This window comes from Aulonocara sp. 'chitande type north' Nkhata Bay, linkage group LG5, assembly GCF_057382095.1.
Source record: "Aulonocara sp. 'chitande type north' Nkhata Bay isolate Kocher_YH1m ecotype deep benthic linkage group LG5, A_spYH_male_GT1.1, whole genome shotgun sequence".
Classification (NCBI taxonomy): Eukaryota; Metazoa; Chordata; class Actinopteri; order Cichliformes; family Cichlidae; genus Aulonocara; species Aulonocara sp. 'chitande type north' Nkhata Bay.
The window spans coordinates 17,849,584-17,864,176 of NC_141348.1; the positions used below are offsets into that span (position 1 = coordinate 17,849,584).

The following is a 14,593-nucleotide window of genomic DNA, read 5'->3' on the forward strand; positions in this document are numbered from 1 at the left end:
CATGACAGTCAAGGTCGTCACAATCCATGGATTTTTTACTCTTGAATTTACTCACCACTTCTACAATGTCACTCTCACAGACTCCACCAAGAAACATTCAGCTACATTTACAAGAAGTAGAATCTACTTCATCATTTCCTCCTGGTACAGAAATCTCTTTTGCCAAGTTGGGACCTACATTAACAAAGTAATCATTAAATTCATTAACTATGCTCTCAGTATTATCAATCACTACATTACCTCTTTTTACAATACGTGTTGGAGAACATATATTATGTTGATTTTTTATTATCCTATTTAATACACTCCAGGTAGCCTTAATATTACTTTTATGTTTTTGAAGCAGCTGTTCATAATATCTTTTCTTTTCATATCGTATAATAGATGTTAATTTATTTCGATATTTCTTATATTTGTCTTCATTTTCCTTTGTTCTATGTGTCAAAAAAATCTTGTATATCCTATTTTTCTTTTTACAGGCTCTTTCCAGACCTTGTGTAAACCATGGTTTTTTTCTTTTTATAATTTTCAGAAAACTTTTTAATTGGACAATGGCTGTCATAGATTGACAAAAATATATCCAAAAACGCATTGTATGCATCATTAGTGTCTTCGATATAAACTTTTTGCCAGTCATAATTTTCTAAGTCTGTTTTAAAAGCCGCAATTTGTTCTGGTGTTTTTATTCTACCACTGAAATAAATTTGCTTTTCCTCTTGAAAATGAAGTTGATTGTTCATTTCAAACACTGAAAAGACAGGCAAGTGATCACTTACATCTGTGACTAACAGTCCACTATGTAGCTTGCCGTCTATCTTATTGACAAAAATATTGTCGATCAAAGTGGCGCTATCCATCATTAATCTGCTCGGCTTTAGAATCAACGGATGGAATCCAAAACTAAACGTCTTATTATGGTCGTTTGCCTTCAATAGATCAATGTTAAAATCACCACAAAAAAAAGTCACCTTCTCCTTGTGTTTTTTTAATATTACAGAAATTTCTTTAGTAAACTGATCTATACAGGATGCAGATGTACGATAAATGCAGCTAACTAATATGTTTTTCGATCTTTCAACCTGAATTTCAATGGTTAAACATTCCATCAAGTTATCTATCAATCACAGCAGTCATATTGTTAACAACTTTACATTTAAGATATGAAAAAACAAACATAGCAACACCCCCTCCTCTTCTATTCTTCCTATTTTGCCAAAACATTTCATATCCCTCTAGTCCATCTTGCAATTCTTTGTCATCATTCAACCATGTTTCTGAAATTGCTACCACTGCAAACTTATTTTGGAATTGATCAAGAAACGCTTTGATTTTAGAAAAATTACTGTAAAGACTCCGACTGTTAAAGTGGATTAATGAAAAACCTTTTATCTTGGGATCCAACTCTTCCCCATTATAATATTCACATGTCATATCAACATTCTGATAGAGGTGGATATCTGGATCAATACTATTGTCCAACTCATAAAATTTATAATCATGAGATCCAAAATATTCCATTTTTTTGCCTTTTATTTTGTTCACATTCACATGCATAGTTATTTTTCTCACACTTATCAGATATTGTTCATATCACAGTCAGCAACACAATTCTTTTCTACACTGAACTCTATTTCTTTTGTTTAAATCTCTCAAGATCTGCAATGTCTCTGACAACAATTACTTTAGCTTGTTCTGGTGTCCCATTAAGTCTTATGAATACCTTACAGTTCCTAGTCCAGGTATCTTGGATGTGCCTTTACTTCTTCAATAGTCTTGCCTGTCGTGCAATTTCAGCATTTCTCTTGGTGAGATGCTCATTCACATATACGCTGGTTCCCTTTAACTTCTTTCCCATCTTTAACAGTTCAACTTTATATTTCCTGTTCACAAATCGTAGTATGATAGTTGGCATCTTGGTATGTTTTTGTGGAATAGTATGACATGCAGCTATGTTTTTGCTATCCAAAAGAATGTCTTTGTCTTTGAAAAACTGAATAACTTGCTGCTCAAGCAAATCCTTTTCAGCTCTTGGTGCATCTTCCCCCTCCTTGTCACCTGCTGTACTCCGTGCATAGGTGTAGTGATTTGTCTTCAGTCCAGAAATAATCACATCTTCCATTCTTGTATACTGCTCCAAATCTTCAACTCTTTTTTTCCAGCTCTTCAATCTTCTTGTCTTTTTCCTTAATCACAATCTTCAGTTGTCTTACTTCTTCAATTAAGTCCAGCAGTCCTGCTTGCTGTTTCACCACCTTACTCAATTCCTCTGACATGAAGTTAAGAGACTTCTTAACTTCTTCAATATCTTCTGTTAGCCTCTTAGTTGTCATGTTTCTTGATCACCAATTTAAATTCTTAGAAGACAAAATGAATTCCAGGCTCCAGGTAATCCAATAAGCCAGGTGTTACTTGTAGAGCACGTGATGAAAAAAGGGACCCTAAACTTCAAAGTTTGTGGAAATACTCACACAAAATGAAGCAGAACTTCTTTGTGAAGATACAAGTCTTAACCAATCTTTTGGATGTTAAGTTCTTTTTGTGATGTTTGTTGGATTGCTAAGAGTAACAAACACAGTTTTCCCAATCAGCAGCCAATTTCTGTCAGTGCAAATACACATTTACTCTAAGGAGCTTGGAAGGAAAGTGACTGGACTTCTTTACGTTTTGTGAAACCAAGCTCCTTAGACTACCATGAGCAGAATGACTCAGTATGTAGAAGATAGTGCAAAAACTATTTTCTCTTTATTAGTAGCAAACACTCAAAAACCTATGAAAATACAGTTAAAACTCCAAAATCAGTGCATTCCTTTACACTGGGGTCTTTTCCCAGCTGATCCTGGCCCCAAGGCCTTGTGTTTGACATTCCTGGTTTGGAGGAAGTGGGATATGCAGTTTGATTACCATGGCAGATCAAATGTTTCACTGCCCAAACTGCTGATTTTAGCTAATTCAATGTTATGTAATTTTGTTACAAAAGTGCAACATTTAATGGAATCTGGTGTAATGAAGGTTACTTGATTGTTAATAGCAAGTACATTTTCCCTAACAATTAATGATTTGAATAAATAAACCTTTGATTAGATATGTTTCAGTTTCATTTGAATCAAAATTAATAGTTCATGTTAAGAAGTGAATAATATTTTATTTTTATTTTTAGCGTGAGGGAGCTTCAGAGGTAAACACTATTTTCATAGGATCAACATTTGTAAAAATTCTTAGTTTAGTGCTGGATAACTGATGAAACTATCCAAACATCCATCCATCCATCCATCCATTCGCTTCCGCTTATCCTTTTCAGGGTCGCGGTGGATGCTGGAGCCTATCCCAGCTGTCATAGGGCGAGAGGCAGGGTACACCCTTGACAGGTCGCCAGTCTGTCGCAGGGCTAACACACAGAGACAGACAACCATTCGTGCTCACATTCACTCGCGTATTCACACCTATGGGCAATTTGGATTAATCAATTAACCTATCCCCACAAGCTGCATGTCTTTGGACGGTGGGAGGAATAAAGAATCCTCCGGCAGTCCAGTATGTCTGGTGGGGTTTGTCCAGGGGTGCTTTTTTGCCTCTTTTTGTCTAACCTATGGGTTTTATTAGGGCCTGAGCACCGAGAGTGCGAAGGCCCTATTGTATCTGCTCCGTTTCTTCTTCTTATTATTCAGGTAAAACAAGTGCCTTTTTGAGGGCTTTAACATGCTCAAAAACTCATGAAATTTTGCACACATGTCAGGTCTGGTGAAAAATTTCGTATTTTAAAGGTTTTATATATGAGCATTGGAAAATGGCTCTGGAGCGCCACCTATGTGTTGTTAAATGCAACCCTAGGAACACATAGTTTGAGCTACATGAATGAAATTGGGCCCACACGTGTATCATGCTGAGACGGACAAAAAAGTCATTGGGACCATTGATGCACACCCAACAGGAAGTCCGCCATTTTGGATTGAAGGTGACATTTTGTATCTGATTTTGCCATTTCCAGGCCTTGTACTTTTGCGAACTCCTCCTTGGGATTTGATCGTATACGCTTCATATTTGGTCAGTGTCAACTACACACCTGGGCCATATTAAATTGTAGAGCTTTTGAGTTTTCGGACAAGGGTGTGGTCGTGGCGCCACGGTAAATTTTGATAATTTGCCATGAAAATCTTATTTGCTCTCATTTCCATATAAAGTGTCCCATCTGGACCAAACTTCCGACATATGATAAGACTCTGCCCCTGAACATATTTCACTTGCCATATTTGACAACGGCAATAGCGCCACCTAGTGGGAACAGGAAATGTCATGTTTTACACTTTGAGGTACAGTATAGATGTCGGTGAACCATGTAGCCTCAAATTTGTCCAGGAAAGCATTAAGGAGTTGGTCTTGGCAATACATGGAAAACTGTGAGTTTTTGCGAACTGGCATGACCCCAGCAGGATGGCGAACATTGATGTCTCGCCGTGAAGAACGAAAACGCCATAACTTAAAGAAATCCAGTCTGATCATTACCAAATTTTACAGACATGATTACGTAGCCATCCTGAACAGATTGATATGCCCATTGTCAGGAATACGCAGAGCACCACCTAGTGGGAACAGGAGATGTCATGTCTTTCACTTTGATATACTGATTTTCACAGGTTCATCAGGTCCACCTCAAAAGCGGGGAATATTAACAGTCCCTCATGATGCTTCAGTGACAAAAATTGTGAGTTTAAACTGAACAGCACACCCTGGTGGCAAGGCGGTTCACCATGAAAGATGAAGTGGCTGTTGAGGGGCTTGGAAAGTTTAAAAACTCTTGACATTTGGCCCACACCTCCAATGTGATGAGGGTTTTCTAGTCATTTTCATGGAATATTGCAAAATGGCTCCACAGCGCCCCCTGCAAAATTTAAAAACATCAGCCCCTGCAGGTTTCATCTATGAGTCTGAAACCTGGTAAGCTTATGTAGGGTACCAAGATGTACAAAAAAGTCTCTTGGAGCAATATCCCAAATCCAACAGGAAGTCAGGCATTTTAAAATTAATGTGTAATTTTGGCGACATTTTCCCCTCTTTTCAGGCCTCATACTTTGACGAACTCCTCCAAGGGATTTCATCAGAGCGACACGATCTCCAGTGGAAGCATGGAATCTAAACACCTTTGTGATGTTAAATTGTGAAGCATTTTACGTTTAGGGAGTTAGCATGTGGAGTTTCAATCACTCGCCAAAAAGCAGTAATCTGCTGTCACTCGAAAACACAATGTCCAATCTCTCCCAAACTTCGCAGGCATGAGTCGAGAGTCAAGCTTGGAGGAAAAATACTGTGGCCCTGAGAGGCCAAACAGACTGCAACCTAAGAAAACATAAGCAAATAGAAAAACAGCGCAAAAGCACACACAATACAACAGAACACAAAGTAACTAAAGTTACAATTTAACCCTCATCCTACTGAAATATTTAACAGCCATAGACTACCAACTGCATAAACTCCCTCAGGATGCCAAGAGTAAATTACCCTAGGAACAACAGCAAACAATAGATAATAGCAAAAACAGCCTTTTCTTTTAAATTTACTCCCTACTTCCCTTGATACTGTGTGATGCTTTAGTTTAACACACATGCCAAGTAAATGGTAAATGGCCTGTATTTGTATAGCGCTTTACTTAGTCCCTAAGGACCCCAAAGCACTTTATACTACATTCAGTCATCCACCCATTCACACACACATTCACACACTGGTGATGGCAAGCTACATTGTAGCCACAGCCCTGAGGTGCACTGACAGAGGCGAGGCTGCCGGACACTGGCGCCACCGGGCCCTCTGACCACCACCAGTTTGGCAATGGGTGAAGTGTTTTGTCCAAGAGCACACCGACCGAGACTGTCGGAGCCGGGGCTCGAACCGGCAACCATCCGATTAACAAAGCTGTAAATTGCATGTTTCTGATAAAATAAGTAGACTGGTATATTAAATATTCCTTTAATTTGTGAGTATAATCATGCCATATCATAACTGTCTTAATTCATATAGAACAGAGGAAAACTGAACCTTAAACAGGATGATTTTTGCTAAATGAGTCTGACAGGAGTGAACAGAGATGATACAAACACATAAAATCCTTATAAAATATGATATAACACTATAAATCAACTTACCTCAAAATATATGCTGATGTTTTCTTAAGTTGCAGTCTGTTTGGCCTCTCAGTGCCACTGTGAAAAAACCCCAAGAGCTATTAAATATTTAAACATTAGCTAACTAAGATATTCTACAATAAAGTGTACCAATCCAGAGCCATTATAAGGATGAACTTTGTCTTATTTTGAAGGCTGTAGCCATTAATTATTTTAGTAATCGAGTATTCTAGCAATTATTCCATTGATTAATCGAGGAATCTGATAAGAAAATGCTTTTGTTTTATTAATGTGTAATAATAAATATTCAAAAGAGAAAAATAGGTCTTTCAGAATGAACTACTCATTGGTTTCTATTTTAGGAATTGCATTTTTTTTAAGTTTAACTGCTTAAACAACATCTGTCAAATTAATTTTTTTAAAGAAAAAATGTTCTTAAATTCCAAATGAAATAAATAATCTCAAGTACAGTCAAGTACAGGGTCTACTAAGTAAGTAAGTAAAGTTTTATTTATATAGCACCTTTATGTGTCATGGACCCGGCTCTGGAGGACTCGGGGGGTCCTTAAGCAGGATGGACTGTTATTATCGTTATTATTATTAGTAGTAGTAGTAGTAGTGTTGTTATTTGGGGATGTGTGTTTTTCTGTACTATTCTGTGTTGTTCGGTGTTCCACTCATTATATGTAGAGGCAGGGTGTGGGTGTGTACATGTGTGGCTGGAGGATGGAGAACAGCCCATGCAGGCCTGATGGGTGTGGCCCTGCAAGAGGACTGGCCACACCTGAAGTTCCTGCCACACATCTGTTGGTGGTCAGGGCTCGTCGGGGGAGCTACTAAGGAGAGTGTTGGAGCTCCCACCGGTGTGGGATCATTGAGTTGTCTACCCAAGTTAGTGTGTGTCAGCGTACGACAGTGCAGTTCGTGTATGCCCGCTGGGGTTGGTGTTGATGGCTGTTTTTGTGGTTTTCCCCCCAGGTGGAAGAGTGGACCAGAACGGCAGCACGCACAGGGTGTGCGAGAACACAACAGTGGGGAGCACACACACGGGATTCAAGGGAGCAACGGGGAGTTATTGTGTTTACAGCCTTCACTGTAAATAAAGTGCACTGTTTGAATCGCAGAACCATGCGTTCTGGGTCCTCATTCCCCCATATCCCCACGGTCTGCCAGCCAGACTGTGAAATATGGATAAAAGATCACAAAGTGCTTCACACAGAGATAACGAATTATAAAACAAAAACAGACAAAAGTTAATGCAATGCAATTCTAAAAAGATGTGTTTTTAGTTGTTGTTTAAAAGAGACTACTGAGTCCACAGATCTTATGCTCAGTGGGAGAGAGTTGCACAGTCAAGGAGACACAGTGGCAACAGCTCTGTCTCCCTTAGGTCTCAGCCTTGTATGCTAAATAATAAGTGGGTCACATGTGAGTACTTAGATGTTTTGGTCAGAAGCCTAGCAGCAGCATTTTGAACAATCTGTCCCGGTTCTGGGTCATTCTGATCCAGCATTTTCTGTTTCTTATGTTTTTGGTATTCTTCTGTATTATAATTTATGTTCTGATTCTTTAGCTATCCTGTGTTGATTATTATTATTATTCTATGTTCCAGCTTATTCCAGTTTAGGGTTTAGTTCTTATGCCCTCATGTTTAGTTTAGGTTTAGTTCTGTGCTTAGTTTTTTCTGCCCGTGTGTTCCCTCTGTGTAAGTCTGCATTTCTTAGTCTGTGTCTTTGTGAATTGTTTCCTGTTTTATTTTGAAGGGTTGTGGCTGATGTCAGTGTGTCTAGCTTCGCTCCCCGTCTCGTTAGCCCTAATCCCTCCCAGCTGTGTCTCCCTCCTGTTTTCCACTCCCTGATTACTCCCCTGTGTTTACCTTTGCTCTCTGCCGCGTCATACCCTCAAATTGTGCCTGTGTGTTTCTGTTTTCAGCGGTCTGTTTTTCAGTTCATGTTTTGTTTATCGCCAGCAATAAAGCTATGGTTTCCGCCTGCCCGCACACAGAGCTCTGACACAATCTGCAGACAACCCATGCCCCCCTTTAGACTCACCGCTGTTTGTTGCTGGTGTCACGGGCCACAGTGATAGAAAGTGGGCTAATTTAATCATGGTATCAGACTAAATTAACAGTTCATCTGCATATTATCAGTATTTCTTTTTAAAAACCAGGGCCTGCCTGGGCTTATTGTTGTCAAAATTTGTATTCACATACATGCTCCTAAATACGTGTTTATCGCAGGTCTATTTTATTCCCAAATGTGGGTGAAACGTTTATATAGAATTTAAACGAAGCGTCGAAAAATTTGCCTCGAGGACTTTTTTTTTTTACATTTTTTATCATTGAGTTATTTGAATTATGCAATGAATCATTGCAGCCCTAAACTATAAACATCATTAGTCAGGCTGAGTGCACATTTAAGCATACTAAGATTGAACAAACGTAGCATTATTTTCAAAGATCAAAGACATTACAATTAACTTTTCAGGGAACATGAACATAAAATTTCATGGCAGTCCACACTGTCACGTCATTTACTACAGACTCAGGTTTGGTTAGGTTGTTTATGACTGTGTGAGCAAGCTGGGCGCTGAATTACCCTTTTTTGTGCGATCAATAAAATAAACAAATCTGAAACAGCTGAAATCAATAAATACGACATTTATACTGAAGTAACCAGTATTGGTGAAAATCAGATTTTGCAGCTGGAAATTGTTTGTGTGTATTGATCAACTTTTATCACCTACAAACTTCCAAAGTTGTAGCCATCGTAATCTACTTTTCAGTTTTTGTTGTTGTGTTTCTTTTGCTTATTTAGGAGAGAAAAAGCATGTATGGACTTTGTAATGCTATGAAGTCCAGATAGTGTGTTACTGTAGCAGCCTTGCTTCAACCAATAGTTTATGCTGTTTTGACCCCACTTCAGTAATGTAAGGTGCGAAGTGTAAGTGTAGATGTAAAGTGCATTTCATATAATCAGAAGTATACAGAACATGTGCACAAAACAACATGGAACAATTAAAAAAAGTCTACATAATAATTTCAAGGTAACTTTTTGTTGCTGTAAAAGCCATAAATAATAATATAAAAAAAATAAAAACATCTTATTCAGCCTTTTAGTAAGTTAACTTGTAATGAGTTTCAGTTCTGAATAAAGTACTCCACAGATGTATTTAAAGTGTTTTTATTATGACAAATTTGACAGATAATCAAGCACAGCAGGGTGTGTGTCACTGTATCTTTGGCCATTTCCAGGAGGAGGGGAGAGAAGAAGGGGGTGGAGGTGGGTGAGAGTGTGTTGAAGGCTTTAAATTGTGGACAACTTCCATTGGATGTGAGTGACAAAGAGAGACTGAGAAACACAATTAGGTAAGTGAGTGGAAAAAGGGGAACTTTTGAGGTCAGGAGACAAAAAGTTGGTCTTGTTTGCAAAGTACTGTGTGCCAGTCACTTCATAAATTTTTCAACCAAGGCTGAATGTGTAGTTTTTTTTTTCTCATTCAAAAAGGGTAAAAAAAAGTCCTGAGGTTGGAAGGAAAGAAGAAGAGGAAGAAAAAGTAGAAGAAGAAGAAATGAAGGACTTGGTGCAGTCAGTAAAACCCAGGGTGTTTCAGCAGAGGGGAGGTAAAGTAACTCGATCCAAAGTTTGGCTAAAGAATGAACTCATTCGTGTGGGACTTGCTGAATCACTTAGCACATATGTCATGATGGTAAGAATACAGTATTATCACAAGATTTCTGAAGTGTCATATGCTTTCAAATAATAATATGTAATATCTCATTAAAAACTGTAAAAGCACCTCTCAAATCCATGATTCCGCTGACATTTTGACTTTTCATTTATCGGGTCTTCTTTCTGTTTAGAATCTAATTGCTTATCTGTAGCACCCATATGCTATTAATCATTAATGTCGTGCTCTTTATCCTGATAAGTTGCAACATTCTCCCAAATACACACACACACATAAGCACTATTAACAGTCACATTGTCAGGTTCAGTGAATGAACCTGAGAGTCTAGTATTATTATAGAGTAATAGTCAGGCAGCAAGCCAGCTGAAGAGGTTTCCAGAAGTCACACGTCAGCTGTCAGCTGTTACAATAAACCTTTTACTTAGAAGCCTGGAAGAAAAACACATGCATTTATAACATGATGAACATGGGAAGCGTAAATGCCTGAATGTGAGCACAAAAGAATTGCACTTACTGTGTTTGTGATTCGGAATCCTGACAGAAACAAAATACTCGTGACTTTGTTGGGGGAACCAGACTTTTCCTGTTTCCTGATAGAATGGCTACAGTTTTTCAGTGTCAGCATTTTTTTTACCCTGATAACATAGCCGCTTGAGTTAAAAGCAAGATAATTCAGTAGTGTGGTGTCTTTTACATTTGTGCAGTACCATAATTAAAATGAAAATTAATTGTGCAACTCAGCCTTTTAACTTTTAAGTAAGAAAGAAAATGTTACTTATACAGTATGTTTAGAAACGAAGGTACTTCTAGAAATAATTAAAACAAACAAACAAAAAAAACCTCCCAAAAAACGTAACTTTTTGCTACTTACCTCCGTCAGAGAGGTTATTCTTTTGGTAGCATTTGGGTGCGTGTCAATCTGTCTATAAGCAAGACAGCTCAATTCTGATAACACTTTCTAGGCGTGTAGATAAGGTCATGTTAACATGCCATTAAAATTTGGCTTACATTCACTAAAGCCTTCTAGGAGACTTAAATTATTCATCGGTTGAAAAGTTACAAAAAAACCTTATAACTTAGAAACTATGACGCTTACAAGTGTGATGTGTATTGTGAACATATAGTACCGTAGTACCGTATACAGATTTAAAACATGTGAGAACAAAAATGTGTGCGAACAAAGAAAATAAACTGAATTATACCATTCTCTTAAAAGTAAATTCTGCCCAGAGAGTGAGCTGCGTTGTGGAGGTTTAAACTCTCAGAGTGCTTCTTGTTTACATCCAGAAAGTATTCACAACACTTCCACATTTTTGTCATGTTACAGTGATATTTCAAAATGGATTCAATTCATTTTTCACCTAAAAAATTCTAAACACAATACTTCATAATGACAAAGGTAAAAAAATATTGAAATGTTTATAAATAGATATAAAAATAAAAAAGCAAAACTATAACATGTACATAAGTATTCACTACATTTTGTTGTGACACTCAAAATTGAGTGTCCACTGAGCCTCTGATGTTCCACTGGTGTTTCGACAACTTCCACCTGTGGTAAAGTCAGCCAACTGGATGTGATTTGGAGAGGCACACACCTGTTTGTATGATGTCCCACAGCTGACAGTGCATGTCAGAGCAAAAACCAAGCCATGATGTCCAAGAAATTGTCTGGAGACCTCTGAGACAGGACAGTTTCAAGGCACAGAGCCTCAATTATCTGGCTCCAGGTTATTCCATTTTGGAATAGCCATAGTTAGGAAGCTAATGAAGAACCCAATGGTCACTCTGACAGAGCTCCAGTGTTGCTCTGTAGAGAGAGGAAAACCTTCCAGAAGTACAACCATTTCTGTAGCACTTCACCAATCAGGCCAGTGTGGTAGTAACCAGACAGAAGCTACTTCTCAGTAAAAGTCAAATGACAGCCCACCTGGGATATACCAAAAAGCACCTGAAGGACTCTCATACCATGAGAAACCAAATCCTCTGGTCTGATGAAATAAAATTTGAACTCAGTAGTAAAATGGTGGCAGCATCATGCTGTGGGATGTTTTTCAGCAGCAGGAACTTGAATGAATGAATGTGCAATATACAGAGACATCCTGGATGATAATGTGCTCTCAAGAGCTCTGGACTGGATTGGGCGAAGCAGCTCTCTTCCAGCAGGACAACGACCCTAAGCACAAAGCCAAGATGACAAAGGAGCGGCTTTGGCACAGCTCTGCAAATGTCCTTAAGCAGCCCAGCCAGAGGGAAGGAACCTGTCTGAAAATGACTGTAGAGTATCTCAAGCTCCACCAAGTTGAATAAGGAGTGCTGGTTCACCAAAAACAAAAGGCTTGAGGCTGTAATTGCAGCCAAAGGTGCTTCAACAAAATATTTTGCAAAGGCTGTGAATACTTTCTGGATGCACACTATATATTTGTTGAGTGGCTTTCCCTACATCATATCAAGCTGGTGCACAGGATTTTTTAAAATGTTTTGTTAGACAATTCCATTGCTGGAGAGGGAAAAGTTGTACAGGAAATTATGTTTATGTTGCTTCAAGACTGTAACTGTGGTCCAACTCCTTGCATCCTGGCAGCATTCAGTGTAGTGGTGGCTGATAAACTGACATTCATATAAATCTGCAGTGCAAGGAGTAGGAGAATCATGTGATGAGCTGATATCTTGTCATATGTCAAAAAGACAAGGAGCTCAGGATGAGTTTGTTTTTACAGCCAAATATTTACAGTAAATTGAGATATTTTACAGGTGTTTTACAATCATTACTATTAGATTTAAAGTGGCAGAATAATAGCAACCAAACAGCTGACAGTGTTACACTATAAGATTTTTTACAGTGAGAAACTGCTATTGTCGATTACAAAAGAATCTGGCTGCCAGCACTTAATCACAGTTTGCCTCAAACATTTCTTATATTGTGAAATAAGCTTCCTGGAAAGTATTTCTTGTAATCTGTTTCTATGTTTGACTGCATAAATGATATATGGGTTCTCTTTGTCTCCAGTCATTGGGCTTGGGGTCTGTGGCCCAGGTAGTGACTGGTCAGGGAGCTTTTGGACAGTACCTCAGCATCAACCTGGGTTTTGGACTGGCTGTTGCCATGGGGTCTCATGTTGGAGGGAAGATCTCGGGTATGAAAGATGATGACATCAAAACCTATGAAATGCTTTCCAATTGTTGTTCAGCAGTCATATTTTGCTCTTTTGATCTGTTTCAGGGGCTCATATGAATGGAGCTGTATCATTCACAATGTGTGTGTTTCGCCGCCTCCCGTGGAAGATGCTACCTCTTTATATTTCGGCACAGCTATGGGGGTCATTTCTTGCAGCAGGGACAATTTATGCTGTCTACTATGGTGAGGAAACGCAACAGTATGTGTTAAAAAAGAAAAAATAGGTATCTAGGTCACTTGAAGGTTCAAAAACAAAGAAGCAAAGTCTCAGGAAATCGGCCCATGCATGATTTAAATTTAAAGCTTATCTGATGTTTTTCTGCATCTACACATGTGGAACACATTATGAAGAGGCCCACCATGCTGTACTGCACCATCATGTGTCCTAAGCGGCAAACGTCCTAGAAAAAGTATTATAAAAACCACATGGAAAACAACTCATACAGATCTGGAGGCACTGTTACTGAAGTATTGCTGCGATTTCTTGGAGTCACACAACTATCACGATTTATCTGTTTGATACGTTTGCAGAAGCCATTCATGACTACTGTAGAGGAAACCTGACTGTGACTGGTGAGAAGGCCACTGCTGGTATCTTTGCCACCTATCCTGCTCCATACCTCTCTCTGATAGCTGGATTTTTTGACCAGGTAGCACTGAAAGTCAACTAAAGCTTCATAGTTACAACTCTCCATCATCAGACATAATCAGCATGAATGATTTCCTTTACTAGATGGCTTTCTACACGGTTATCTTTCCAGACTGATGTTTTTGTTCTATGTGTGTGTTTGGGGAAGGTATTTGGCACAGCGATGCTACTACTGTGCCTTATGGCTCTATCCGACCAGAAGAACAAACCAGCGCCAGCAGGAAGTGAGCCTGCATTTGCGGGTTTCCTGGTGCTTCTCATTGGCATTTCTTTGGGTAGCAATAGTGGCTATGCCATCAACCCCACCAGAGACATCGCACCCAGGGTTTTCACTGCCATGGCAGGCTGGGGATCTGATGTGTTCAGGTACACAAAAAGGCCATATCATTTTCTTTTGCTTTTTCCACCTTAATCAAGGATTAGTCAAGAATAAACCCCCCCCCCCCCAACTACTTTTCATTATTAATTAACTATTTACTTTTTTGTGGTTTGCTGCCTTTATCTGTGTAGGGCTGGAAACGGATGGTGGTGGGTGCCTCTAGTTGCCCCCCCTATTGGAGGAGTCCTTGGAGCAGGGCTATACAAGGCTGTTGTGGAACTGCATCACCCACACCTCTCTAAAGCGGGTGGAGAGATGGTTGAAGAAGCTGTCCCTCTGGATAAAGAGATAAATACCATTGAAAATATGTGTGTGTGACACCCTAGCTAAGTTGACAGCTAAGTGAATAGCTCTATGAAGATGCAACATTCAATGAAGGTAAAGGGTTAAAAAGCCCAAAACTAACTTGTTAGATGGGAGACAGAGGATGATTAGCAAACAGGGAGTGAAATAAAGATTTGTTCAAATCAAAAATGCTCACCGTGTTTTACACAATTTCAACATCAACTTAAATTGGGTGTGGTGAGTTAATTTTCCCAAGTGGCAACATGGGAAACTGAGACTGTTGTGGAGAGCTGGACCAA

General features: G+C 38.9%; 1 protein-coding gene across 1 annotated transcript; it reads left to right on the forward strand.

The window, feature by feature from the left end:
- The first annotated feature begins 9,391 nt into the window (after positions 1-9,391).
- On the forward strand, positions 9,392-14,483 carry aqp7 (aquaporin 7). Its single transcript, XM_086291780.1, has 7 exons — positions 9,392-9,480; positions 9,620-9,821; positions 12,814-12,940; positions 13,027-13,164; positions 13,513-13,631; positions 13,779-13,996; positions 14,141-14,483. Exons 2-7 carry the CDS (start codon positions 9,684-9,686, stop codon positions 14,325-14,327), a joined length of 927 nt encoding a protein of 308 aa, XP_086147906.1. The 5' UTR covers positions 9,392-9,480; positions 9,620-9,683; the 3' UTR covers positions 14,328-14,483.
- Positions 14,484-14,593: the final 110 nt, after the last annotated feature.

What these genes read in the sequence shown, in the direction of transcription:
- aqp7 (XM_086291780.1), top strand. Translation starts at nt 9,684, where the DNA reads ATGAAGGACTTGGTGCAGTCAGTAAAACCCAGGGTGTTTCAGCAGAGG. An exon ending in TTAGCACATATGTCATGATG is followed by an intron (nt 9,822 to 12,813) that starts GTAAGAATACAG and finishes CTTTGTCTCCAG; the next exon opens with TCATTGGGCTTGGGGTCTGT. An exon ending in TAGCTGGATTTTTTGACCAG is followed by an intron (nt 13,632 to 13,778) that starts GTAGCACTGAAA and finishes TGTTTGGGGAAG; the next exon opens with GTATTTGGCACAGCGATGCT.